The following is a 27,013-nucleotide window of genomic DNA, read 5'->3' as shown; positions in this document are numbered from 1 at the left end:
CAAGTTGATTTTGTTTTTAAAAACAAATCAAAAACACACCCGTTTTATAAATACTGTTCTCTGACATGCCATTTTCATTTTATTTATCAACGGCACTGATATCCTAATGATGAACACTTTGGTTGGTTGAATTTTTTGTTACTTGAAATAATGCTACAACCAATGGTAGCCTTTAGCAGCCTTAGCAGCCTGCAAACATGTAATTCAGTATATTATCAACTACAGTCACTATGCTGTACATTGCATCCCCAAAACTTATTTATTTTTGTTTTTATATCTATTATGCATCTACCCACCTTAACAAGCATCCTAGATTTTGTTAGGTGATAATCTGCAAATAATATTTTTACTTTCCTGATATTTATTCCTCATTTCTTTCTTATTATACGAATTAAAACCATCAAAAGAATCCTGAAATGTAATAGTGACAGTAGTCATGTTTGTTTTATCCTTATTTAGCTCTGATAATGTATTCTTAACTTAAAAAAATTAGAACAAATGGCTGAATTATATAAAATTTATTTTCAGCAACTAAGATATATCATATGTATCCAACTATAAGGCAGCTCTGAATATAAGACAATTTTGCCCATTTTCCCACTAAGAAACAAGAACCAAGAAAGTAGAAAACCTTTTTGGTTAACTTGAATATATTTAAACTTTAAGGAATTCACCGTGAACTATCTACAGTTATCTAAGTCATTAATTTTCATACCTAAATAAGATTGTCTTTTATATAAATATACTAATTCAGAAATGTTGCTCCCCTTGCCTCATTCAAAATCTTCACATGTAATTATACATCAGCATTTTTATCTTCAGGGAAGCTACACTATGAATGATCTCGCTTTTCTGGCGCATAACATAGTACTTGTTCTTTAAGTTGTGTCTTGAGATAAAATCTGCAGTGACAAGCATCTGCTTGATTATTAGTATTAGGACAGTTCTATTGTTTTTGCAATTGTCTTACAGGTGTATATTCATGTAACCTTTAAGTGATCTTTAAATGTTATTTACAATGAAACTGGAACAGTGAAGTTGTTCCCCTAAGGACAAAATCTATGTTTAATGTCTTGGCATATATAAAACCAATTCTGTCAGATATTGCCTATAAACATTTCCAACTACATACACCCTTTAAGGTCCTTACAGGCACACTTGTTCTCAACAGTTTCACTTTATTCCATTAATATTTTTTTGTGTTATTGTTCAAAGCAAAGACCAGTAAGAGCCCCGTGATGTGAGCCTGATGAGAGTTTGACTAAGTGGTGATCTCCCTTCTTCGTAAAGGTTCAATCTGAGCAAATCCCCTGCCCCTTATATTTGGGCGCAAAATTACCTCTCTCCCGCACCCCCTTCAACGCAGACCCTTGCTTACATCACAATTTGGACTCAATCAGCTCTTTCCTGAACTCACACCTTCACTTATTTGTTTTTTGTTTTAGGCCGTGCCACGTGGCATGTGGGATCTTAGTTCCCTGACCAGGGATCAAACTAGTGCCCCCTGCATTGGGAGCACGGAGTCCTAACCAAAAGTCCTGACTTATCTGTATTCTAGCTACACTGAACCCAAGGTTTATTTGTTTCTGTCTCACAGCTTTCTACCTTTGTGCCTTCTACCTTGCTTATACTGCCCCCCTGCCCTTTTCTTTGGGCCTAGAATATTCCTTATCCTTCATCTGAATCTAACTCATAATCAGAGTCCAGTTCAAATGCTCTTTCATAAACCTACTGATATCCCCCTCCCTGCTCAGAAGAGATATAGTCTCCTCCTTTCATGGAGTCAGACTACTTGGATTTAAATTCTTTCTGTCTTTTAGAAGTTTGGGTAAAGTACTTAGCGTCTCCAGATCTCGTTTCAGCTTTCCCATCTGTACAACGGAAATAATGATAGTACCTATATTTTATATGATTCATAGAAGGATTGAATAAAAACACAGGTAGATTGCTTTGCACACTATATATGTTAGCTATTATCCTTACTCGTTTTGTAGGAGTTGATGTATATTGTTACCAGATTATTCAGGCTCCCTGAAAGTAGCCTTATATGATCCATCTTGGTAGTCCATCAGTGCCTAGCACATGGTCCTTCAGAGCATGAACTCAGTTAGGAAAAAACTGTTTAATTAGTTGTCTGTGTGTGTGTGTGTGTGTGTGTGTGTGTGTGTACTGTCAAAAATGAGCAGTTTTATAAACATATACCCTCACTCCTTGCTTAGAATAATTGAGGGAGAGTGTGTGTGTGTGTGTGTGTGTGTGTGTGTGTGTGTGTGTGTGTGTGTGTGTGTGTGTGTGTGTGTGTACTGTCAAAAACGAGCAGTTTTATAAACATATACCCTCACTCCTTGCTTAGAATAATTGAGGGAGGGTGTGTGTGTGTGTGTGTGTGTGTGTACTGTCAAAAACGAGCAGTTTTATAAACATATACCCTCACTCCTTGCTTAGAATAATTGAGAGGCATGTATGCCAGTTATACATTAAAGCATTTATAGAGAAGTGGCACCTCTGGATAGGACAGGAGTATATGGTTTTTTTTATTTTTGCACAATCACACTGGCTAATAATCAACACTTTAGCCAAACAAGTACTGTTTAGCATAGCAACTTGGCATCATGCTTTGCATAAAACTGCCTCTTGAAAACAGCCTGTGACCGTGTACTATCTGTTGGACAAAGGTGCTTGAAAAAAATGTTCATGAGCCTCAGTTGAACAAAAAGTAAGAGATACCTACAGACTCTACATGTGCCCTATGGATGAAATTATTAAGGAAGCAGGGTAGCTCATGACCTTTCGTGGCAGCAAAATACTCAGATTTCCGGTAGGAGAAAGTTATTTCTGGTACCTCATTAAGACACGATATACCACTAGAAGAGATTCTTGATAAAAACGTGAAAAGAAGCAATCCTTTATTCAGTATATTTCAGAAACACAAGAAATAAAGTAAATTTCAGCTAAAGTTCATCTCTTTCCTCACATTAGTAAAATTAGAGAGATTGTTTCCTACGGTGGTGTTGGGACGTGACGGTATGCAAAACGAAAATCAGATCTAAAAACAGACTCTAACTGTACAGTACAGAAAGTTTACAATCTTCCTTTTCTATATATGGAACCCCAGAAGATAAAACAAAAAAATACAGCTCCTTGGGCACCTTTGCAGAATCATGAATCCCCGTAGAACTTTAATGAAGAAAAAAGAAAACTACTGTAGAAATCCTGGATTATGGTTTGTAATGTTTAGTTCTATCTATTGGCTATGCAACCCTGGAAAAGTTAAATATTCTAGACTGCATACACTTATTTAGATTGAGGGCTCAATTTTATGATTCTATTTAACTCATCCTATATTTAAAATAACTCACAAAATAAAAATATCTGAAAAAAGCATCACTGAAACGGGAATTTTTGTTTGTACTGTAGAGATAGCCATTTAGTCAGATCTTTTCCCAGAAGAGTCAAGCACCTGATTCTTTTAACCTGACATTTGTGGAGCTGCCCCCTGCCCCCCGACTGTGCATACTTTCATCACCATTAAACTCAATGGCTTATTTCACTGCTTCATAACAAATTCCTTTGGAAAAGGAAAAAGAGACCATACACTTAAATCTGCACATTTTATTGGTATTGGCCTGTGTCCAATGATAAGCGAATTAGGAGACTGGTATCCATGATAGCGTTTCTGTCCTCACTCAGCTTTATGTAACTTTTATTTTGTATTCTTATCAGGGGTTGTTAATATAATTAAACCTGTTAAGCTTGGCAAAAATGTGACTACTTGAACGTAACTATAAATATATAGAGATTCAGATACTTGTCTGGAAGAAAGGGCACGAGCAAGACAAAACGTGTAATTCCCAGCCCTTCTATTCTATAAGATAGAGGTGTTGGCCACAGAGAAAATGTATATACAGGCATCTCGGAAATATTACAGGTTTGGTTCAGATCATTGCAATAAAGTGAATATTGCAATAATCCAAGTCACGTGAATTTTTTTGTTTCCTAGTGCATATACCTCACTGTAGTCTATTAAGTGTGAAACAGCATCATGACTAAAAAGACAATGTGCGTACCTTAATTTAAAAAATGCTTTATTAATAGATGCTAACCATCACCTGAGCCTTCAGCAAGTCATAATCCTTTTGCAGTAGTAACATCAAAGATCACTGATCACAGATCACCGTAACAAATATAATAGTAATGAAGATGTTTGAAATAAGTGTGGGAATTAGCAAAACGTGACACAGAGACACGAAATGAGCAAATGCGGTTGGAAAAATGGTGCTGACAGACTTGCTTGAAGCAGGGTTAATACAAATCTTCAATTTGTTAAAAAAAAAAAAAAAAAAAGAAGAAGAAATGTAGTACCTACGAAGCACAAGAAAGCAAAGCAAAGTAAAACAAGGTTTGCCTGTATAACCAAGCTAATCTTGTACAAGGAACATCTAATCTTAAACCAGCATCAAACGACCACATGATCACATGCTGGACTGTGAGCAGGCCATTTGTAAGGAGAACTGAAAACTTAGTTTCAAAAACTGATAGAAACAAGCCAATTTAGAATTTGGTGGTTTGAAAACACACTGCATAGGGAACTATCAACAAAATAGTTCACTGGGAAGTTTTTATGACACATGTAGTGGCTATAAATTTTATTTGAAACAGATAATAAATATTCGATTGTGCCCCCAAAGCATTATTTCCATGTAAATAACTACTGTTAACTAATATCAGTGATGCACTACAGATATTTAATTTTACAATTACCAGTTTTGCTGTTGAATACATCAGCATTATACTAATCCCTTGAGTTCTCTGAACCTTTGGGAACAAATTCCCCAAATCATTTTTTTAAAGTTCCTGAAGTAGTTGTTCTTAGGCTTTCATTCATTTTAGCATAAAATCTGATGCCCCACCCCAAAGATTAGAAATAATTAAAAAGGAGTGGAGCATTACTAGAGTCAAGCACAGTGAAAGCAATGGTAAAATGCTCACAAAAGGACAAATCGTGAAATACATACACACAAAAATGACATTCTTTGTACAGTTGATCCTCGAATAACACGGGTTTGAATGGCATGGGTTCACTTATATGTTAATTTTTTTCAGTAAATACATACTTCAGTACTATGCGATCCAAGATTGGTTTAAGCTGTCGATGTGTAACTTCAGAGAGGGAGGACCCACTATAAAGTTATGCACATATTTCTGACTGTGCAGAAGGCCTGTGCCCCTAACCCCCTGTGCTGTTCAAGGGTCAACCGTATTGTTAAAATAGCGTAGAATCATCTGTTTAAGAAGGCACATAAAGTATGTCAGTAAAGATAATTCTTTTGAATTTCAATGTATGTCTAATCTAATAGACCATTCAAAAATACATTAAACAAAAGATTTTCTAAAATGTTACTGAAGACAGGAAATGTTATGCCTCTAGATTTTCCTTTCAAAAACTTAGCAAGCCATTTACATCAGGAATCCAATTCATGAAAGACGTAAACCAGTGTTTTGGCTATTGCTAATCCATAAAACGTAGCAATGAGTTGCTCTCACCTGCTGAGAATGTTGTATGGGTTGGGAGGATGAAACCCCTGTTAAACTACTTGAAGATTGCTGACCCTGGCTCTGCCCCTGTGCCTGAAGGAGAGAAGTGAATACAAAAAATTAGAGCAGCCCAAAGGTACGTTTATACAGAGGTCAGGATTTTGCAATAAATATGTGAGCTCCTGAGAGTCTGCCTGAGCAAGATGAAACATTCGCTTGATTAAGTATGTAGGGAGAGACCACTGGGGTATGTTTTTAAAGAGAAGGTTAGAGAAGGATCATATTACAGAACATACTCTGATTCCATGCAAAAACCACTGATGGTTAAAACCTAACCTACCCTGCTGCTCAGGCTATATTTTTTGCCAAAATAGTAAGATTCAAAATAAAATTATTATTGAAAATAATCAGGAAAAATAATAAGACTATCAATGTGAAAAAACTATCCAAACGATTAAAGAAAAAAGGGTATTTAATAATGCTATTTGGTTCCTTTTGCTATTTCTTGTAGTGCTATAGCGACTTTTGTCAAAAACGTAAAAATAATTATCATCATTACCTGCCAAGTACCTAGAGCAATGGCTCTCAACCAGGGGCACTTTGCGAACCCCATGCCCCTTCCCAAAGATGTATGGCAGTGCCTGGGGCTAGTTTTGGTTGTCCCAACTGCTACTGGTACTTGGTGGGGGGAGGCCAGGGATGCTGCTAAACACTCTACAAATGCACAGGGCAGCCCTCACAGCAAAGAGCGATCTCACCTAAAATGTCCATACGGTTGGAATTTGAGAAACCCTCACCCAGAAGAGATCTTAAGTTAAAATAAATTAGAAGGTGAGAACTGAATGCAGGACTTGATAATAGGTGAGCTAAGAAAATGAAAAGGCCCAACTTTGCTGTTTCATTTCAGTTTAGAGGGGCTTCTCTGAAGCTTACTTGGATAGAACATCACATTCTACTGCATCTTAACCACTGTGAGTATACATTCTTTCTGCACCTTTTCTGTAAACTACCTGATGTTTGAAATTTCATTTTGGAAAGTTTAAAGGAGCAAGGCTGGCAGTGCATACACGTTCACAGTATGGGCTGGCAACCAGTGTGTTAATGTGAGCGTACCATACCGCGTGTACACACAGTTCAAGTTTCTAGATCTTTTTGCTTCTTAGTACTGCTCTAAGTAACTGATACTTTATGTATATTTGGGGGGTTATTTATGCCCCTGATGGGGGAAGAACATAGGAAGAAAGTCAAAGAAGAACATATAGTTCTTTATAAAAGAGTGGGATATTTAAAACATCTAAATGATATCTTGAATATATAATTGCAAAGTTTCCTATTTAACTGCATAGTCTCCTACATAAATTTTATAAGACTTATACATTTGACAAAATATATCAAAGGAATAATATATGAAATAGTCAATACTGACTCCACTTCTTGAATGCTATTACGTCCATCACTTTGTCTTTATTTGCAAGAGTGTGCATATGCTCATATTCATAAGCAACAAAATCTAAATTTGTTGAGGAAAAATCTAAGAACTGAGGTATCTAATGGTCTTTACCTTGCAACATGTACCACAAATCCCTAAAACAAAAACAAAAAAACCCCCGTCACCCACACTAGATTCTAACTTAGTTGCTAAAAATTAGAATCAGTCAATTTTGTGGATTAACATTTTATTTGAACAAATGATACACAGTGACCTGTTTGACTAATGCCTTTTTTTTTTTTTTTTTTTTTTTTTGCGGTACACGGGCCTCTCACTGCTGTGGCCTCTCCCGTTGCGGAGCAGAGGCTCTGGACGCGCAGGCTGAGCAGCCATGGCTCACGGGCCCAGCCGCGGTGCGGCATGTGGGATCTTCCCGGACCGGGGCACGAACCCGTGTCCCCTGCATCGGCAGGCAGACTCTCAACCACTGCGCCACCAGGGAAGCCCTGACTGATGCCATTTTTAAAAGGCATCCTCATTTGTTAAGACAAATTCCTAAGATGTTTCCTCTCTGTCTTTTAAGATCCTTCCATACTAATGAAAACTCTGTATATTCCTAACACTACTTAAAAAAAAAAAAAGATTTCTTATTTTTCATTCTTTGCATTTTACAGGAAAAGGAATGTTATCTTCTCTATTTTTTTTTAAAAACTAGCCATGTTTGTTTCTAGGGAGAAAGAAATACTTCACATTAATATTTGTAAATAATCAATGCTCAGTCAACTTTACAGACATTTATGTGTTCACTAATAGCTGAAAACTCTGTCCACTCTACATATGGACAGAAGTAACTGATTTTGATGAGTAACTAAAATTCTAGTTTTTATGCTCTCTTTTCCAAGGGTGTACACGTTATTGGTAAATCGGGCCGCTTCGGTCTCATATTTTGCTCTTAAATACAAGTAGTTTAAAATCACCCCCCCGCAATGGAGAAACTCCATAATAAAATTAAACAATAACCCTCATGAATGGAAAGGAGGGATAGAAAACTTAAACGTAATGGTGCACAGTAGGGTAGTGTAAAAGAACCGTGGAAGTTTTCCTATAACCTGTGGATGGAGTGCAGATCCTCCTGAAGAAAATGAGGCAGATAAAACCTGCGGAGATGTGGCTCCTTGGGGGAAACAGAAGAAAAGTGGGGATTCTTGTAACACTGTCTGAGGCAGACGGATAAAGGGTAATGAGACGTCAGAGCCAAAAGATGCAGCTGCTCCCCCTGTAGGGGGAGGTGATTGAAAATCACTGGGGTCTGAAGAAGTGATTTGTGAGGAATCACTGGAATATTCTGGGCTTCCTATGGGCCAGCTCTGTCCAGTGGGCTCTACCACAGAGACGGTCAGTTCTGGGGCCTGGAAATCATGCTGTTCTTCAGTCACAGGCTGCAGGCGGCCGTGTAATCCTGTGGATTGAGGAGGTGGTTCTTCCTGATTCAAGTCCACAGCAACCTGTCGATTTCGGTAAATGCGCTGAGGCAAAACTCCTCCTCCTCCTTCTCCTGAAGAGGAGCATGGAGTACGAGCGTGAAACTCAAATACACAATTGCTTCTGCTCTCATTGTTATGAGTTAACACAGCAGGTGCAGAATGAGGAAAAAAGACAGGGTGAAATTTCAAGCCTGTAGCATCTGTACTGATAGGTGCAGAAATGCTAGAGAGGGGAGATCCTGGGCTCAGTCCAGAATCTAATCTTAAATTCTGGAGGTGTCCTACCACGAAAGCCTGTCCGGATGGAAATTCAAAGACAGAACTTGAGGTAGGGCCCCCTTGCCCTGGCTTCTGTTCAGGTGTCTGTCTCATAGGACTTGACAGGACTGGTGAGTTGTATGGAATGCCCTCAAACTGTTCTGCCACCTGGGTCTGGTATTGTACCCCAGCTAGATACACTGCTTCCTGAGGAATAAAGTAGTGAGCTTCTTCCGGAAGTACTAGTCCAGGTCTATAGTCACTGTAAACTTGAGTTGGTTCAAACATAGGTTGGACCTGTATCTCACATGGCTCTCCAGTGACTCTACTGGCTGCAGTACCCAACATAACTACAGCCTCTGGTGTCCAGTTAGTTGGGCTGCCACCAGGTGGAAGAAGATTTTGGCCAACAGTCCTCAGCAGGGGTTGGAAGTGGTGAGTTTGGGCTTCCAGGAAGGAGGTGCTCTTACGCCGCTGGGAAATGGCCACCTTCGGTGGACAGGTGGGAGGTGGTGAAAAAGAAACTGGACGTTCATGAATAGTTGGGAAAAATATCTGTGATTCTGGGTATGTTGGGGTCCCCCCACACGGATGCGCCATGGACTGAGGCTGTATCAACATGAATAAGACAAGTAATTCATACATTCATATGTGAAATTACATTGACATGCACAATTGGGTAACTCTGTGTAATGCTATGAAACGGTTACACCAAATTTATAATTAATAAAGAAATAACAATGCTTTTGGAAATTATGTGCATAGTAAAAATCCATTAAATACATCCAGGGTCAATAAAATTATTCTGTGGGACTCTTTGCATTAGATAAGAGCTGCTTTTCCACAACTTTCCCCTCTCAAAGGAAATGGAAGAATTTAACCTTCTAAGTGATTATTCTGAATTTACCTACAATTTGTATGTTCACTTATAACTGTACCAAGTCTTCCTACTCTGAAGCCTTATTGTCTGCTGGTGTGTTAGAGGCTCCGAGGGTTCATTTCTGATCAACTAACAGTGTGTCTTCTGACTAGAAATCAGAAGAGATTTTTGGTGTACAGTAAAATATACACCACTTGGCCAGTGACTGTCATGTCTTTCCCCTGTCTGCCCCGAACCAAATGCAGTTAATTTTACTACATGAAACATGTTACAGATGCCAAATCATTGAATGTCCACTTTTCTGATTCTAGTTGTGTTGACTAATTTGGTGTTCAAAACAGGTGAAAAGGATAATTGCACACTGTAATAATTCACTTTCACGGACTCTTTTTTTAAAAGGGTAGATCAGTTTCATTCTTTCAATAGGGAAGACCCCTATCAAATAGGCAAAATGGCTCCACTGTTACTTCTTCACAACAGCTAAAAGGAGGTTTCTGTTTTGACTCAGAATGCTCCATCTTACTGTTGTTTATTCAAAGAGTATCCCAAAGCCATAAAACACTATACAGTTAATCATTCTCCTAGGTAAAAATCTCAAGATTTGGGGGTTGCTAGATCAGGATGTTAACTAAATTCTCTATCTGGAAAAGCAGCAGCAAAGTACCACAGTGTTTAAAACAACTCTGAAAGACAGACCTTCCACAGACAGTAATGGGGCCAAAGAAAATCACATGTACTATATACGTATCTAATGTGTTCCATTAGAGTCAAGATCCCACCTTATTCAAAGAAAAAAAATTCCCAAGAGGGAACATTATGTGGGGGCTTTTAGTTTGTTGACACCTCATTTTAAACAGCTAACAAATTAAAAGCAACTTTCCCTCTTCAATTATTCTTCACTCACTATTGGAAAAAAATGGACTCATCCATTGTCATTAGTGTCTCTTTGGAATAAAGTGAGAAGAAAACATGTTTGGGTAATGTCTGATAAAGAGAAAATTTGCTTTTATTAAGCCAACGAGTTTAAAATTAAATAATACACACACTCTTTGCTAAGATATGAAAATGCAAGGATCTAAATACGTTGGTGGGGGACAGGAGAATATAACAAAAGCTCAATTTTATGGCTCCCCGCTGATAGATGCCAAGGGTGTTAGAAGCATTCTCTCTCATGACCCCCTTGCTTTTGTCCCCCTTAAAGCCTTACATAACAAAAAGTTATGGGAAACCATAGGAAAAACTGGTAACGTAAAAGCATAATATATTAGTAAGTCTAGCCCTGTTCTTTACTTAATTTGTATTAAAATTCTTGATGCCTGGATGTATTCACTGGTAATAAGTTTTGTCAGGAAGTTTATGTTACATACAGTACTGACAAAGAGGGAAGGCAGGCTGGAGCGTCGGTGCTTGCGCTGAAAGGCAGAGTGCATAGGCAGGACACTCTCCAATGCTTTAGAAAGCTTTTCGGCAGAGGTGTCCTCGGGGGCAGTCCGAAGGAGGGAAGGAGAAGGAGGTGCAGACAGCACTGGTGGTGGGGTGGAAGGAGCACTGGGAGAGAGGCGGGACAGAGAGGGAACAGCAGAAAGATGGGGGACACAAACTGACATGCTACGGCCACGACGAGGCTAAACAGAAAACAAACACACACATGAAAAACATAGCACTCTGAAAACAGGATAACCAAAGGTACAATGGTAACAGGGCATACTTGACATAAAGAAATGTTCCATCCTCCTCAATTCCACAAAGCCATGTTTTGAGGAGAGACGGAATCCCGCAAAGCACAGTTGGCAGATCGTAACTATTGTCTCTGCACTGTTGGTCACGTATGAACAACCACAACAATGACCAGGTATCTTCCTAAACATTCTGCAATAACATTAATTGTTATGAGTGTGCGAGTAAGAATGACTGACTGACTGAGGCAGCAGAACAGACAGGGAAAATGATGAATGGTGGCTTGCAGTTTCTGCAAACTTATTAAGATTAAACAAGAATGAATTCTATTAGTTTCACGTACATTATAAGATGTAGAAGATTTTAAGCCTGGATCGCTTTGCAGGAGCTCTGGAAACCTCAGACATAAAAGATTTCTCAGTTCTATTTTAGAAGGCATTAGACAAAAAAGTTGTTGGCTCACAGTATTGTACTTATTACACTTGCCTATCTTTATCTATAAGTTAAAAAGTCATTTCCTACTAGGAAGAGCATTAGCTTTCTATACATAATTCGTAATAGATACAGGAAACATTCTGTATTTTTATTAAAGTAGTCAATGGAAAAATAACTGAAATGTGAATCTCTAAAGAGTAACGTTAAATTTTTTTCAGCCACATCAGAGGTTCAACTTTGGTTTACAAAGTTAGAAAGTCTGAAGCACCTTAACATAAAGGTTTTAATATAGCTACAAAGCAGTAAATCTAACGCTGCAAGGCTGTCCTGAGCAAATTTGTTATTTCCTTTCAGATACTGTGAACTGTGTAACTGATTACATTTTCTTTTTTTCCCACTCTTGCTTCTCTTTTATTCTTAATTCCACTTATAATTGATACATACTGTTGCAAGCCACAGTAAATTCTTTCTGGAATTAGAAAGGAATAATTATAAAAGTTTTGAAAAATCCTCAATATTTAATAACTCTTCATAATACTTCCACAGAATATTGTCATTAAAAGGCAAGAAGACTGTCATATTTCATTAAAGTCTGCTTTTAGAGCATCAAATGTAGCTATATTTGTGGCGCAAATATTTAACATCTTCATAAATGATCAGTCCATTTCCTTTTCTAAAACAGAGACCCAAAGTTCATAAACCCTGTCATGAGGGAAGCCAAAAGATTAAAAATAGTTTTAAAAAAATCTATAGTTATGATGATCCAGAAGAAATCAACAAGAGTAGAAAGTGACAAGAAATGCTGACAAATAATATTTGTTAGATCACAGAAATACACCTGTACAGTCTGTATAAAGCTCTTCTACCCTACCTACTTATCTTAAAGGTTAGAGAAGTAGGTTGTTAGAACATTAGTACATTGGAAGTTTTCTTTCTGTTACTGTGGCCATCCATCTTGAGACCTAGCCAAACATCTTTTATTCCAAGCTGTAGGATAAGAGACCACAACAAGCAGAAGTATTTTCTTACCAGAAAAAGACAGAGTTTCATTTAATGAAGAGCAAGAGTTCCACGAATTCAGATTAAAAGCTTTCTGAGAAAGAGGGACAATGTATCTGCCTAAAGATCTCACTAAACAAGGGCCCTACAGTGACCAGTAATTCTCAGTTCCTTCCTGAGGCAGAAAATGCATCTTATTCACCTCTGAAGACTTCACGGAGGGTCAATGTAAGAAATGGGGTATTATCTAATGATCTATTTGAACATTCTCTATATGAGAAGCAAGAGTGGCTAATGTAAAACATGGGTAATAATGTGTGTGTATGTGTGTGTATATATGCATAGATATAAATGTATAAAATATTTCAGGATATAATTTCTATAAGTTGATGCTGAAAATAAATCAGTCATAAAACAGATACCAAAATAAAGGGAAAAAGCAAATGAACATATACTGGGGAAGGAACTCACGTCCAACACAGACTTTAAGGCAAGAACACGCACAGCAACTGATGACTGAACACAAACGCTAAATTAAATGGTCATTCCTTCACTATAGAGTACTCACATGCAGCATTCTATCATGGCCTAAAGTCTTACCTGTGTTTTATACATTAAGACACCTTACAGAAAACACTCAGTAATTCTTTTAAGTAACTTCTGAAAAACTCTCCTTGCCCCCGCCCCCAAACCACTTGTGTGCCCGTCTTACACTGCTTGGAACAGTTTCAACACTGAAGGGCTAAAGAGAGCATTATCTTTAATCAAACGCAGATTGGTTTAAATCTTGTAAACAGTGTCTTCACACATTAATGTAGGTATCCTCCCCTGCCTGAATGACTCCGATTATACTCTGTGATAAACCTGCCTCCTTTGGTAATGCGCCATTTGTATTTTTTACTCTGGACTCATGCTGTTACTAATTTGGCAGAAGAGTCTGAACTGAACACATTATAGGCTTACACTCTCTTGCACAGCTACTCACCATACTTGAGGGTGGATATACCCCATGGGGCTGAGCCTGTGCTTGGACAACAGACGCTGTGTGCCCTGGGAGGGTGCCAGTGGAATGTGCCTGCTCATGCTGGGAACCATACGAAACTGTCTGTTGGCTGCTCACTCGAGACTCTGTGAAGACAGAAGATCCCTGACCACTGTCAACCGTCCCGTCAGCTGAAGGAGAAATAAATTGCCAAAAAACAAGACAAAGAGACAAATCATGAAAAGAAGGTTCACATTTTCCCATCACAAACCCCTGATTTTAGGGTTAATTGGTTTTTTTCTTTGCACAGACCTGAACTAAATAAAAAATAAATACTAATTTTACTAAGTAGATTTCCATGTTTAAATGAGGGATCCATACAGAAAAAAGTTCTGTCTTAAAAAAAAAAAATTCCCTATCGCAGTATTTTCCCACCTGAAGAACAAGGGGAATAAAACAGAATGTTATTAGTCAGCCTGAAGTTTGACAGCTTCCAAAGTCTTAACTGTGGAGACCAGTGGGTCCTTAGTATTAAGAAGGTAGTTCAAAATACTAACTAGCAGTCTCATTAGTTTCTAGTTTATACGTTATTCAGCTTTGCTAAAAGAGCTGAACCGGATTAGTGGGTTCAAAAATAAGCAGCTAAGATAAACTTGTTATTTTTCACTACTAATTATATTTTAAGGAATTATAAGAAGTAGAGATCTACAAATTAGAACTTTCAAGATGTTGGAACCTGTAGAATTGTTTTATATCCTAATCCTATTTCCTCACTGTCCCATCCATATTCTATTAGCTATGGACGTAAGAAAGGTAGATGGCAACCATTTCAAACTTCTTATTGACACATTAGATTTCTACTTCAATACCAAGAGGTCAGTGCGAAATGATGACTGCGAAGATAAAAAGTCAACTAGGAGTCTCTTTAGCAACCCTGCGCGCTTCCCCCAGGACTCACACAACACAGACACACCAGGTGGCTGGTGCTGCAGCTGTTGGTGCTGATCTGCCTCGGGCTCCTCCGGCTCTACTTGTGTGGAAACAGAAGCTGAAGTGGTAGAGGCCACAGGTCCACCAGTGCACGTCGAAGGGGGCTGCTGGGCTCCTGCCTGAGAAGCACTGGACTGCTGCTCCCCCTGCTGTTTGAGGCTGCTCTCTTCCTGCTTTCTTTTTTCTTGCTCCTCCCGCACCAACTGACGCTGTTCTCGCTTTCTCTTAATTAATGACACTCTATCTTTGATGGCTTTTGCCATGGTCTTGTGATCACCTTCACAGACATACCCAGAGTCTACCTGAAGGATAAAAGGGTACATTAGGAAGCAACAGGATATCAAAAGAAAACAAACCAAACACAAAAAAAGGTACTTTTGGGGAGAAAAGTAGAGAAGAAGGGGAAGAAGGAACTCTCTAAGGACTGGTCTTAACCAAACTGTGAAACTACTGGTCTGCATTATGCACTTCACCACCATATTCTGAGATACTCACGGGGTGGGTGCTATTATCTTTGTAGAAACTTATGGGGTACATGTACCTTCACTAACTATAACAACAAAACAATGGGGAACCTAAACACCGAAGTTTTTATTTATTTATTTTTATTTTAAATTTTTATTTATTTAATTTATCTTGGTTGCACCAGGTCTTAGTTGCAGCATGGGTGCTCTTTAGTTGTGGTATGCATGTGGGATCTAGTTCCCTGACCAGGGATCGAACCCGAGTCCCCCGCATTGGAGGGCAGATTCTTAACCACTGCACCACCAGGGAAGTCCCAACATCAAAGTTTTTAAACCAAAAGGCTCATTCTATTATATTCACTCTATTTCCCGCTCACATGTAACCATCAATATTAATATTAATATTAACCTGTGTTGCTTTTACTTCCTTTCACTAGACAACCACTTAACCAGATAAGACAACTGTGGTAAATATATGAAGGTTAAAAATAAAAACCTCAAACAGTATAAAAACCTGACAATTAAAAATAAGTACCTCTTTCATACCTGACCCCTTCTCAGAAGTAAGTAGTACTGAATGGTTCTAACACATTCTAGCAGAGACAGTCTGTGAGTATCTTTGCACAGTAAATGGCTATTTAGGCACCATGGCAAGCCTAAGATGGGTGAAGAGTTTCCTTTCTGAACAGTGATCTTTTAGACATACTTCAAAAATGATTCACCAAGGGCTGCCTACTAATAATTGATCTTGAAAACTCCCTTTGAAGTAAAAACAATGTGTGATCTATTTATAGGGTTTATCCAGATGACTGATCAAAGGCTTACTGTATCAGTATTTAGAAAACATACCTTGTCATTCTAACTAAATAGGTTATACTAATTAGGAGTCAGTCAACCTTACAGACTTTCAAAATTACTTCAGAATGCTTTCTGGTTTGTTCTCTCTCTTTCTGTATGTCTGTCTGCCTGCCTGCCTGTCTGTCCGTCCATCCATCCTTATACGTATCTATGTCTATATACATCTCCTAATATACACGTATCTATGTCTATACATGTCTCTTAAAATAAAAATAGCTTTTAGGGCCATTAATCAACACAATTTTATATCAGTGGAATATGCCATACACACTGCTTCATAAACTGCTTTTCTGCTCAACAGTATCAATGTATATAAGTCTACATCAATTTTTAAATGGCTGATTAGTGTTAATTTACCATTTCTTGAGCAACCTCTTCTGGCACATCTCTCTCCAAGTCAAAGGAAAACTCAATAGCTTCATTGTCTTTGTATTTCCCCTTTAATTTCTTAATATCTTCAATACGTAGCCATAATTTAATGGCTATCTTTTCGCCATCATCTTCTTCTGCTAATTCTACCCGTACCCCTGTTTCCTCCTGGAAGAAGGCATGGTTCAAAAGGTCTTTGATAGAGTATCTTCAAAAGAGAGGGGAAAGAAACAAAAAACAAAATACCATTAGATTTAAAAGATACTTTTCAAGTATGGCTGATTATTGTTATTGGAATAATGAAAACAGACTGCAAAAAGAAGAACAAGGGAAATTCTGTAACTCATTCTACATTGCTCCATTTGAACAGTGATTATAGTTTTATTCAAGTTACAGAACATCAGAACAATCTCATTTATGAATAAGAGCTCAAAGTGATACTTTTAAAATCTAATAATCTAATCTCATCTTAGTTAATACTGTACTAATAATAGCGAGTAATACATAGAATATCATAGCTTCAAAATATCACATAATCATTTACATAGTGCTTACAGTTAACAAAAAATCTCGTATGCATGATCTCATCTGATCCTTGACCAACATCCAATTAAATATCATTTCCTGATTATTAGGAAATGGATCCTCAGAGAGACTGACAATCTTGCTCACAGTTATAAAAGTCATAAATGGTGGAATCAAAACTCGAAAATCTTTTTATTTCTAGTACATTAACTTCTACTACAGCAACCTTTATTTACTCCAATATATCCTCTCAATTCTTTGTTCAACACCTTGTGTACTAGGCAAGCAGAAGTCTGATTGTGGAACAATTTTCTCTAGATAAATGGTCTCAAAATACCAGTAATCTAGTAAACTGTTCCATCCAGTAAAGAAACAAGAGTAACACACTCTAAGACTGGAGACAAATATTCCTTTATTTATAGTTTTTAAAAAAAGTTCTTAAAGAGATTAAAGACTCTCCTTTTTAATCAGTGTATATGAAAATAGAAACCCAACTAAATTTCTACTAAAAAGCCTTAAAGATCATGATGTTAAGTTCTTCCAAATAACAAAGTTGTGGAAAGAATATGAGACTGGAGAAGTGAAGATATGGAATTCTTTAATTTGGTTGATGTACCTGATCACTCGCATTCTTCAGGAGGTAGATTATGCTCAATTTACAATTTCTATCTGCACTACCTGGTCTACTTTTTCTTCTTTGGAGGGTGAGGGGGGATGGTGAAAGTAGATTATTTTTCAAAAACAGACACTGGACCTTTGCCATGCCTAACGGGTGATGAATCAGCTATATGGCAGATCAGATACTTGCCCCTCCTCTGAGAAAAGTCCTCTGTAAGCATAAATGACTAAGCCAGATCTCCTCCCAAGCTCTGGGTGAAGTCGTCTCTTTTTACTCAAAGGAATTTTGACATTTTGCTCTTCTTCAGTTCTGGCATAGTAACAGCAAATCAAGACCTGCATAGCTGAGTTGATTTTAAAGAGCCAATGTTTTATTTCATCTTTTAGAATTCAATGGGTAAAGGACTAAGGAACAGATCTGCTGCATTAAGGACAGAACCCTACTGAGTTTTACAAATCATGCTGATGCTGTAAGTAGTTCTTACTGAATACAGCAGCTATGTTTAAGGTGGTTTTGGTTTAATTAAACTCTACCAAACCACATTCTTACAACATTTCAGTATACCAAATGTGAATACTACCTTCAATGGACAGAACTCTACTTTTAAAGATATTACAAGACAGGGCTTCCCTGGTGGCGCAGTGGTTGAGAGTCCACCTGCCAATGCAGGGGACACGGGTTTGTGCCCCGGTCCGGGAAGAACCCACATGCCGCGGAGCAGCTGGGCCCATGAGCCATGGCCGCTGAGCCTGCGCGTCCGGAGCCTGTGCTCCGCAACGGGAGAGGCCACAACAGTGAGAGGCCCGTGTACCGCAAAAAAAAAAAAAGAAAAAAAAAAGATATTACAAGACATAAACAGAGAAACTAATCACAAGTAAAGTATTAAATACACCTTAGATTGAGTGTTCTATTGAGAGCCTATTACACTTGAAGTTTTTGTTTAAGCAATACCCAGGTCAAAAGAGACAACTTACCTTTCATCTTTGTTTTGCCGTATGCATCCTTCAATAATTTCCTTCACTTCAGGAATTGCTACTTTGTCAAAACTGGCTGGCTTCACCCCCTGAAAATCATAAAAATAGCGACAGAAACAGGTTAACAAAGACAGGGACTTTGAACTTTATTTTTACTTGCCTCTTAAGGTTCTACTAGATTCCTTCTTACCATCCTGGCCTTTTTCTGATTTGCCTGCAGGATCTAGTCCATGCAGGGTTAGAGCTCGGAAGTGGCAATTTAGCCCCTTCGAGATAACAATAGGGAATAGTTAAGGTAGTGGAGTCACTCACTTCCACGGCTTCATATGGCTAGCGAAAAATTTAGGCTGTTGTTAACATCTTTTGCTGTGTTTCAGGTAATGGAAGTTACTGGCTAAAAAGAAGGCCAAATGTTCTAATTGGTTAGAAGATCTTCTGTTCAACCTCGTTCCCTAACACATTAATCAGCATAACATTTATGGGCATGAATTCGCATGCTCAGTTTGGCAAGTATTCTATTATTCTATTTTGGCAAGTATTCTAGTATACTTGCTCAGTTTGGCAAGTATTCTAGTATACTTGCTCAGTTTGGCAAGTATTCTATTATTCTATTTTGGCAAGTATTCTAGTATTCTATTATTATATGTTATATTATATATGTCATGTTATATAATAATTCTATTATTATATGTTATATATATGTATTCTATATAGTATATGTCTATGTTATACCTTAACAACCTCAACCAGAAGAATTTGGATTGGTTTGGCATAACTGGATAACTGAAGAGCAAACTGTCTTGTACATATGAAACATAAAATCACAAGTGATACATCAGACCCATACGAAAGACAAGCTCTCCAATTAATCTCCGAAGAAAATTCAATACTAAACAGTATCACAGTAGTATTTTAGAATCTGCACAAAGTGTAAATTTTTTGCAAATAAAATTTCAACAGTGTGTGGAAAATATATATAAGAAAGAAGAATAACAAACTACTCCTGTCTGAGAGGTGGTATGGAGAAAAACATCTCATTATCTATTCTTGCCTCATCTAAGTAACCACATGGATTGATTTGAAGTAGCAACACCGATATATACTGTGCAAGTGGCACGGTAAGTCTATAACCACATAACACACAGGGAGTAGGAAACAGGAGACAGGACTAGAAAAGTTAGAATATATTATAAATTATAACAAGCTACTGTCTCAGTGATGATATATATTAGAATTAGTGATATAATTTGATAAATCACAGAAATGTGTGTAATCTCTCACAGATTGAAATGAAATATATCAAATGGTTAGCTCTAAAGTCTTTAAATACTAGGGTTGTGGTGGGATAATTCTCATCAATTACTCACTACATTATTCAAAAGTTCTAAAGATAAATCAATCAATCAATTAATTAATTTAAAAAGGGGAAGAGACTTCCCTGGTGGCGCAGTGGTTAAGAATTGGCCTGCCAATGCAGGGGACACGGGTTCGAGCCCTGGTCCGGGAAGATCCCACATGCTGCGGAGTAACTAAGCCCATGTGCCACAACTACTGAGCCTGCGCTCTAGAGCCCGCGAGCCACAACTACAGAGCCCGCGCGCCTACAGCCCGTGCTCTGCAACGAGAAGCCACCACAATGAGAAGCCCACGCACTGCAACGAAGAGTAGCCCCCACTCGCCACAACTAGAGAAAGCCTGCACACAGCAACAAAGACCCAACACAGCCAAAAATAATCAATCAATTAATCAATCATTTTTTTTAAAAAAGTCCTGATTTGGAGGAGTCTCCCTCTAGGGCTAACTTTCCACAACACGAAACTGTCTAATAAGGCTGACCCTAAAGTTAAAAATCCATGTATTTAAAATGTTTGTTTCTAAGTAATGACTACAAAGATAAGTATTTGTATTTTCCTCAATCTTTTTATTTTTCAAGGCCAGCTAAGTTTTCCAACTAGTCTTTGTCTTCACATAATCATTCTAGTGAAAACAAAAAATAATGCTGCTGAAGCAAAAGAATGCTTTAACTGAGCAAGCTGGTATGGTATTTCAAATTAAAGCTAAAGAAAACAGGAACTGTTTTAAGGAAAAAAAGGATGATACTCACTAAAAGTTCTCTGGTAGTAGAAACACTGGGAATTTTGTTTTATATTTGTTTTTCTACAATAAACATGTAAAAGTATATAAAAGCAAACTTTTAAGATGCTATTTATGAATATAATGGGAAAAACAATCTAGAATACCATATATTAAGTTCTTAGAACATTCACTATTGGCAGAAAATTATCTGAAGGACTGTTCTTTGCTAAAATTGGACATTAATACACAGTTGGCCTTTGCATGTAAAGACATTCCATATGTTACAGGGAAGTAGTTAAAAGAGGATATAGACTATGATTAGAAAAAATGTTCCTACTTCCATAAACACATACACTTTAGAGGAATGTAGTTTAGCCTTCTGGCAATAAAATTCTACATACTGAGTTAATAAATCACACCTATACTGACTATATTAAAAGACTCTTCTGTTTCAATTTAGCATAGGCACATTGGAAAGATCAAAGGATGTAACAGAAGACTTGAAATCACCGTGAACTGGACAAGCAGAAGCAGCTCTGAGCTTCAGAGTCCCTCTCTAGCAAATGGGGATAATACCTGTCCAACTATATTAATGGGAACTAGAATCATATGTGATTATCTAGGTTGACATCTCTTTGAATTATTAAGTTTGCTGACCTAAGGCACACCTCTGACTTCAAAGGCCATCACCAAAGATAATAAAGCTTACAGTTAAAAGGAAGCAAAGGATTCTCTTCGAAAAATAATCAAGATCCACAGTGAACCTGCTTTCATCCTTGGTTATCCTTAAAAATAACCCTCTTGTTAATCCTACCTATGCAGACATACATACATTCATGACTTTACAAACAGGAATTCCTATTTACAAGTAGAAATGCTAGTTGAACAAATGAGATATAAGGTCATAATGACAAAACCAGCAACTACGCATCATATAACATGTTGACTCTGCTAGGTTAAGCTGCTTTCTCAACATATAGCCAAGGTTTAGGTACAGAAAATTCCATACCAATGCTACACAACATATTCAGATGCCACTGCTGCCTTAAAAAATGTTGCAGGTGCCAAGACAGCCAATAAAACGGAGACAGTCCAGCAGCTGGTATTAAAACATTACCCACTGAGATAATGAAAAAGACAAGAAGAAATCTCAGCAACCATCAAGAAACCAGAATTATCAAAATATCTAACAGAAGTATTCTGAATCATTTGCAAAGAAGCAAGAATATCTAGGGATTATATCCTAAAAATGACCAAAAAAAAAAAAAAAAAAGTAACAATGAGCATGAAACGTCAATGACCCTGAAAGTGACCTACAGAAAACGCATCTGGGACACATGATGGAAAGCTGCTTAAAATAAACAAGCACACGTTTCAATACACAGCACTCATCATACTTAGAGGCTTCTTGTTCTTAAGAGATAAGAGAACTCTAATATGTATAAAATGGATAACTAATAAGAACCCGCTGTATAAAAAAATAAAATAAAATTCAAAAATTAAAAGAGAGATAAGAGAACTCTATTTTTTTATAATTGATAATTTTTTAAAATTAAAAAGTTGGTTTAAGATTATTCTAAAACACGATTTAAGCACCAGACAGAACAAAATAATGATGAGAAAATGTTTTAATGATAATATTTCATCTTTTTTCCTTTTAATTTATGTATTTCAACAAAGATAATCAACTTAGAGTCTGAAAATCCTTCAAATGTCACCTCTTTTCTATACTGTCTGATTTAGCCCCAGAGAGTCCTATTCTAGTCCTGTTCTGACCAGCAGAAGCCAAGTTTTGCTCACCTATTCTGAATGAGGTTCAAAAATACAAAACAGAAAAGTGCTAAGGCAGATAAATTGGGCTAATGTTTTACATATAAGAAAAATTAAGTTAGTTAAAGACACGTACCCTGTCACTCCATCCTTCCAGAGCTAGCAACCTGCCAGCTCTAGAAATATTCTTCCTTACTGTTGTAATTCACAGGATCTCTCTTTAGGCAGCAGTGCCACATTATGTGTTTTGACATGGGACAGTAACATGTTTCTCTGCATTAAACAAAAGAACTTCTTGAACAGCTAACGTACATTCATTTAAGACACTTCTGCGATTATATAAAATTATATATTCTCTTAAACAAAAAAACAAAGGTGACTCTTGTGCAGTCTTAAATGGAGTACAAAAAGAAAACAATAACAACAATTGTGACTCTCCAAGGGCACACCGAGAGTTGATATTTTTTAAAAAAAAGAGTTGATAAAAATGTTTATAAAATATGTTGCTTTATTTAAACTAAGAAAAATCCCAAACACATACATGCATCTTACAGACTAAGTTTTTCTGTCAATTCTATATACTTATAGTTTGCAACTAATCTGCTGGAATAATAAAAGTGAGTCATAATAAAAATATAAGTGAGTCATAATATAGTATTCTCTGGTTCAATCTTCTACCTCTTAAAGAGTGTCAGCACTTGCTTCTTAAAAACTTACGTTTCAAATGTGTTAAGGTAACATTTTCCTTTTCATAAGAGCAAAACTTTTCCTAACCATTCAGAATTGAGAAAAGTCTCCTTCCTCCTCATACAAAATGTTGTCTACGTTAACTAAACTACAAAACTAACTTATTTTAAAAAGCATTCTGAACTAAACACTCTCAATACTTTAACTGAAACTTTCCACACATATCATCAAATGGCTACAACATACCTTTTGTATACACTGGATATTCTTACCCACCTCATTTACACAATCCTTTTGAGGACAGCAGCAGCAATGAGAATTTACGATGACAAACACTGAACAAAAATCTCTCTTTGTAAAATCCATCAGAAAAGGCAAAATAGACTTGTTATAGTTAGAGGAAAATGAGGGGGGAAATATATAAGATGTAAATTGACAGAGTAACTTAGCCCACAGCATAAGCAAGGCAGACATCAAAATCAGGCTGAAGTTTCGTTTCTTGTTTAACACTAGCCATGCTTCCCCAACTCTCAGACATAAGTTTCCTCTGAGCCAACAATGTACTTATTCTAGATCGGCCCTTTAAACAAAACTACATGCCAAACAGCAAGGAAACTTAGTCTGCTACTCCTCCTCCTGCTTCTCCTCCAACAGCAGCAGATCCCTAAACAAGCAAAATAAGATGTTTTTTACTTGCTCAAAGCTCCACCCATTATGTCCACAGGTTCTGCCTCCTTGACATCAAAACCTACACCAGAAATCTGTTTATCTAAACACCCCCTTCCCCTTAATCATGTTGAAACTATGCTTTAAAAGAAAATGGGGAACGAATTCAATGACCAAAATGTAAACTAAGAATATACAGCCAAAAGAACACTGGACAAGGAAATCCCAATACTGGGAATGAGTTCCTAGTTCAACCTCTCATGCACCAAGTTTGTGTGACCTGGGCCATATTCCTTAAACTCACTTGAAAAGTGAGCATAATAGTTCTTGTTAACCTAATTTAAAAAGTGGTGACATTAAGGTAAACTGCCTTACCACTGTCTCATGGTACGTTAAAAAAAAATTAAATAGCTGTGAACAGCTTCTTATCACCCAGAAGTGATAAGAATTTATCCTTCTCCGTTCCCTCCTATTATTAAAAGCCTCAATATGAAGATCTACCTAAAGACATTTCTATTTGCCAGGAAGATCTCATGGAGCCAAATGACTACTACTTTGATTTTAGTGATTAAGGAAAGGTTTTGCTTCATGCCATTAACAAAGATGGTAGAAAAAGCACTGTTCACTGCAGTATTATAATGGATAACATAACAAAGTGCTATCCCTTGTAATTTGGTAAGCCTGAATCCCCATCAAGACAGTGGGTACTAAGGCTTTAATTACTCAGTAACAGGAGGATAAGGGCTTAGAAGTTATTTGGTAGGATTATTTCTACTCTAAAGGCTAGAAATGACTATTATTTCTAACAAGCTGTCTCAAAGTAGTTGCCACAGACCTCTTGCTCAACACGATTTGTCACTACAAAGTACACTACGTAGGCAGTGTAGGATGCCAGCTATTGCTCATAAATACGGCAATGCGGTCCACCAATGCCTCTGACTTAAGTGTCTGACCAAAGCTGCTTAGGACTACGCTAAGCTAAATGAAAACAGAAGAGCCAGGAAACGGGCACCACGCTCCCTGCTTCAGAGGTTCATCAGACATAAACACATGAGTAGGTTTTTAAACTTTACTGTGCAACAAACAAAACCAAAAATGAGGTAGCTTTTTTTGGACAGTGGTATAATGTAGGCACAAATATCTAGATCTATGAAGATGAGCCTTTTTTTATATATCAAAAGAAAAGTTTTCAATGTATACAATAAAAATACCATTCACATACATGTTAACAGTTTATATGTCTAAACTCTACTTCTTCCTTCTCTTCAAGTCAGTGCCTTTCTCTGGATTTCCTCCATTTCTTTCAACGGTATCATTATTTCCAGAATAGAAACCTTAGTCTTCTTGGATGCTTCTTCTCCCACAATATTTAAGTACTATTATTCTCTAGGAGCTCTTTAAACAATGAGAAATGTTTAAAACAGCTCATATATAGTTCTGCTGCTAGTACTCCTACTGCCCCTCCAAAAGCCAAAGATCTCTGGTTGGACAAAATGAGATTTTTACTGGCTTGTTACTTCTCAAAATCATTGCTTCTTCTGCATAACAACTGTGACCACCAAAATCCAGATTATCAACACCTCACCTCTTTAAACTTAGACCAATTTAAGACGGGTCTCACTGTTTCTATTCTCTCCAATTTGTATTTTACATTGTGGCCAGCTCAATCATCTGGCTTCATCTAATCATCTGACATTTAACCATTTCCAATCATCTGACATCATTTAACTCACAACACATTACTCAAATATGGTTAACAGTTCTCCACACCTACAAGATGACCACAGGATCACAGATCTAGAAAGAATCTGAGTTAGAGTCCCAACTTGTTCAAATGAGAAAACTGTAGATCAAAGAGATTAATGCCATGTCAAAGATGGAATTAATTCATTAATTCACTGGCATCTACGAGGTGTCATGTCCAGTCTAGTCTAGTATGTATAAGACACCTACTAGATTTACTGCATTACCTTCAGCACCTAGAATACAACAAATAGAGCCTATATTCTAGTGGGTAAGGGCCTAGTCAATGGTAAAGCAAAAACTAGAATCCAGATTCAACAATGTCTAGTTCAGTGTTACTTCTAGCCCACATTATAGTGCTTTTAATTTCCTTAATCTGGGGTGAGAAGCCCTCACAAGTCAACTTCTACCTACTTCTCTGCTCCTATCCCCCCAAATAAGTCCAGCCAAATTAGTTACTTTTTCACTGAATACTTAATGCACATTTTCACAAGAATATTCTTTCTACTGCTCCCTTTTTCAGTCAACTGAGTCCTACCCTTCTTTCAAGGTATACCTCAAATCACACATAGAGAGAAGGTGGCAACTACAAAGTATCTGTATGAATCTTCTGGCATATAAATTATTTACAAGATACCAAGAAACTCAATACTATTATAATTTACTTAAGCACAGCAGAAACCATCTCTCTATATCCTATCAGTTTTTATTCTGTAGTCTAATGCTGTGTGAATTATAGATCAACATTCAGTTGGGATAAGTAAAACTAGCTTTTCTGTGAAATTCTGAAATAGGGATTTCACAATTGTTTTTTAGCACCGAAAATGTTGGGAATGATACCCAACTGTTTGGTTTAAGATTAATGGTCTGATTAAGACCCTTTAATATTAATCAAATCACAGGACAGTAATAGAATGACTTTGAAAATCATGCAAAATGTTCCTAAGATACACCCTATGATACACCAAGTTTTCTCTTATGTGTATAATTTAAATTTGTTGGATGGAAGTAGGAATAAAATTTATAAAGGAATCATTTCAGCTAATTCCAGTGGATTTAGATCTCTGGGATATCACACACACACAAAAAATCCAACTGCTAAAGAAAAAAATACGAAGTTTTTCCCAACTTTTCAAACCCTATCTATAATTAGGAATCAGCTTCACTTGTTTCTGTAAAAAAGTAGCGTGAAATGCAATCTGTTATATAAAAGCCAAAAGGAATTTCACCCCAACTGCTTTGATTCTGTTTTTCCCAGACAGAATGTTCAAACCTTGCAATCCAAAGGCTAATGGAATCAGTGACAAAGTCAAATTACACAAACAAAGTAATTAAAAATCCCCATTATTTCTAACTTGGTTGTTATGAGGCTGGATTCAGCCAGATTCTTACTGGTATGAACCATTAGTTTACAGGAATTTGAACATACCTTATGATCCCATTGGAAAACAAGCCTCTTCAAACTCCCTACCAAATCCAACTAGCTCTATCCAAGGAAATTAGCTGACCTCATGACTCCCCAAGGCTCATTACTCTCTGGATACATGAAAGCTTGTGTACTGCTCCAATCTCAAATGCACTATCCTCCATATA

The 27,013-nt window shown here is 37.2% G+C and overlaps 1 protein-coding gene across 25 annotated transcripts in view; it reads right to left on the bottom strand.

The window, feature by feature from the left end:
* The window catches only part of WNK1 (WNK lysine deficient protein kinase 1), a 136,259-nt gene that overhangs the window by 29,755 nt on the left and 79,491 nt on the right, over positions 1–27,013 (bottom strand). For 16 of the 25 annotated variants that reach the window (XM_060306534.1, XM_060306540.1, XM_060306539.1 and 13 more), the window contains exons 5-10: positions 18,479–18,567; positions 16,349–16,568; positions 14,638–14,971; positions 13,683–13,870; positions 8,074–9,315; positions 5,545–5,628 (exon numbers count right to left, since the gene is read on the bottom strand). In XM_060306534.1, coding sequence (XP_060162517.1) covers positions 5,545–5,628; positions 8,074–9,315; positions 13,683–13,870; positions 14,638–14,971; positions 16,349–16,568; positions 18,479–18,567 — 2,157 coding nt within the window. The remainder of the gene's footprint in view (positions 1–5,544; positions 5,629–8,073; positions 9,316–13,682; positions 13,871–14,637; positions 14,972–16,348; positions 16,569–18,478; positions 18,568–27,013) is intronic. The other 9 variants (XM_060306549.1, XM_030834773.2, XM_030834778.2 and 6 more) reach the window with 3 other exon arrangements.

The sequence above is a fragment of the Globicephala melas genome, chromosome 10, assembly GCF_963455315.2.
Source record: "Globicephala melas chromosome 10, mGloMel1.2, whole genome shotgun sequence".
Taxonomy (NCBI): domain Eukaryota; kingdom Metazoa; phylum Chordata; class Mammalia; order Artiodactyla; family Delphinidae; genus Globicephala; species Globicephala melas.
This window is presented reverse-complemented; position numbering and strand designations above follow the sequence as displayed.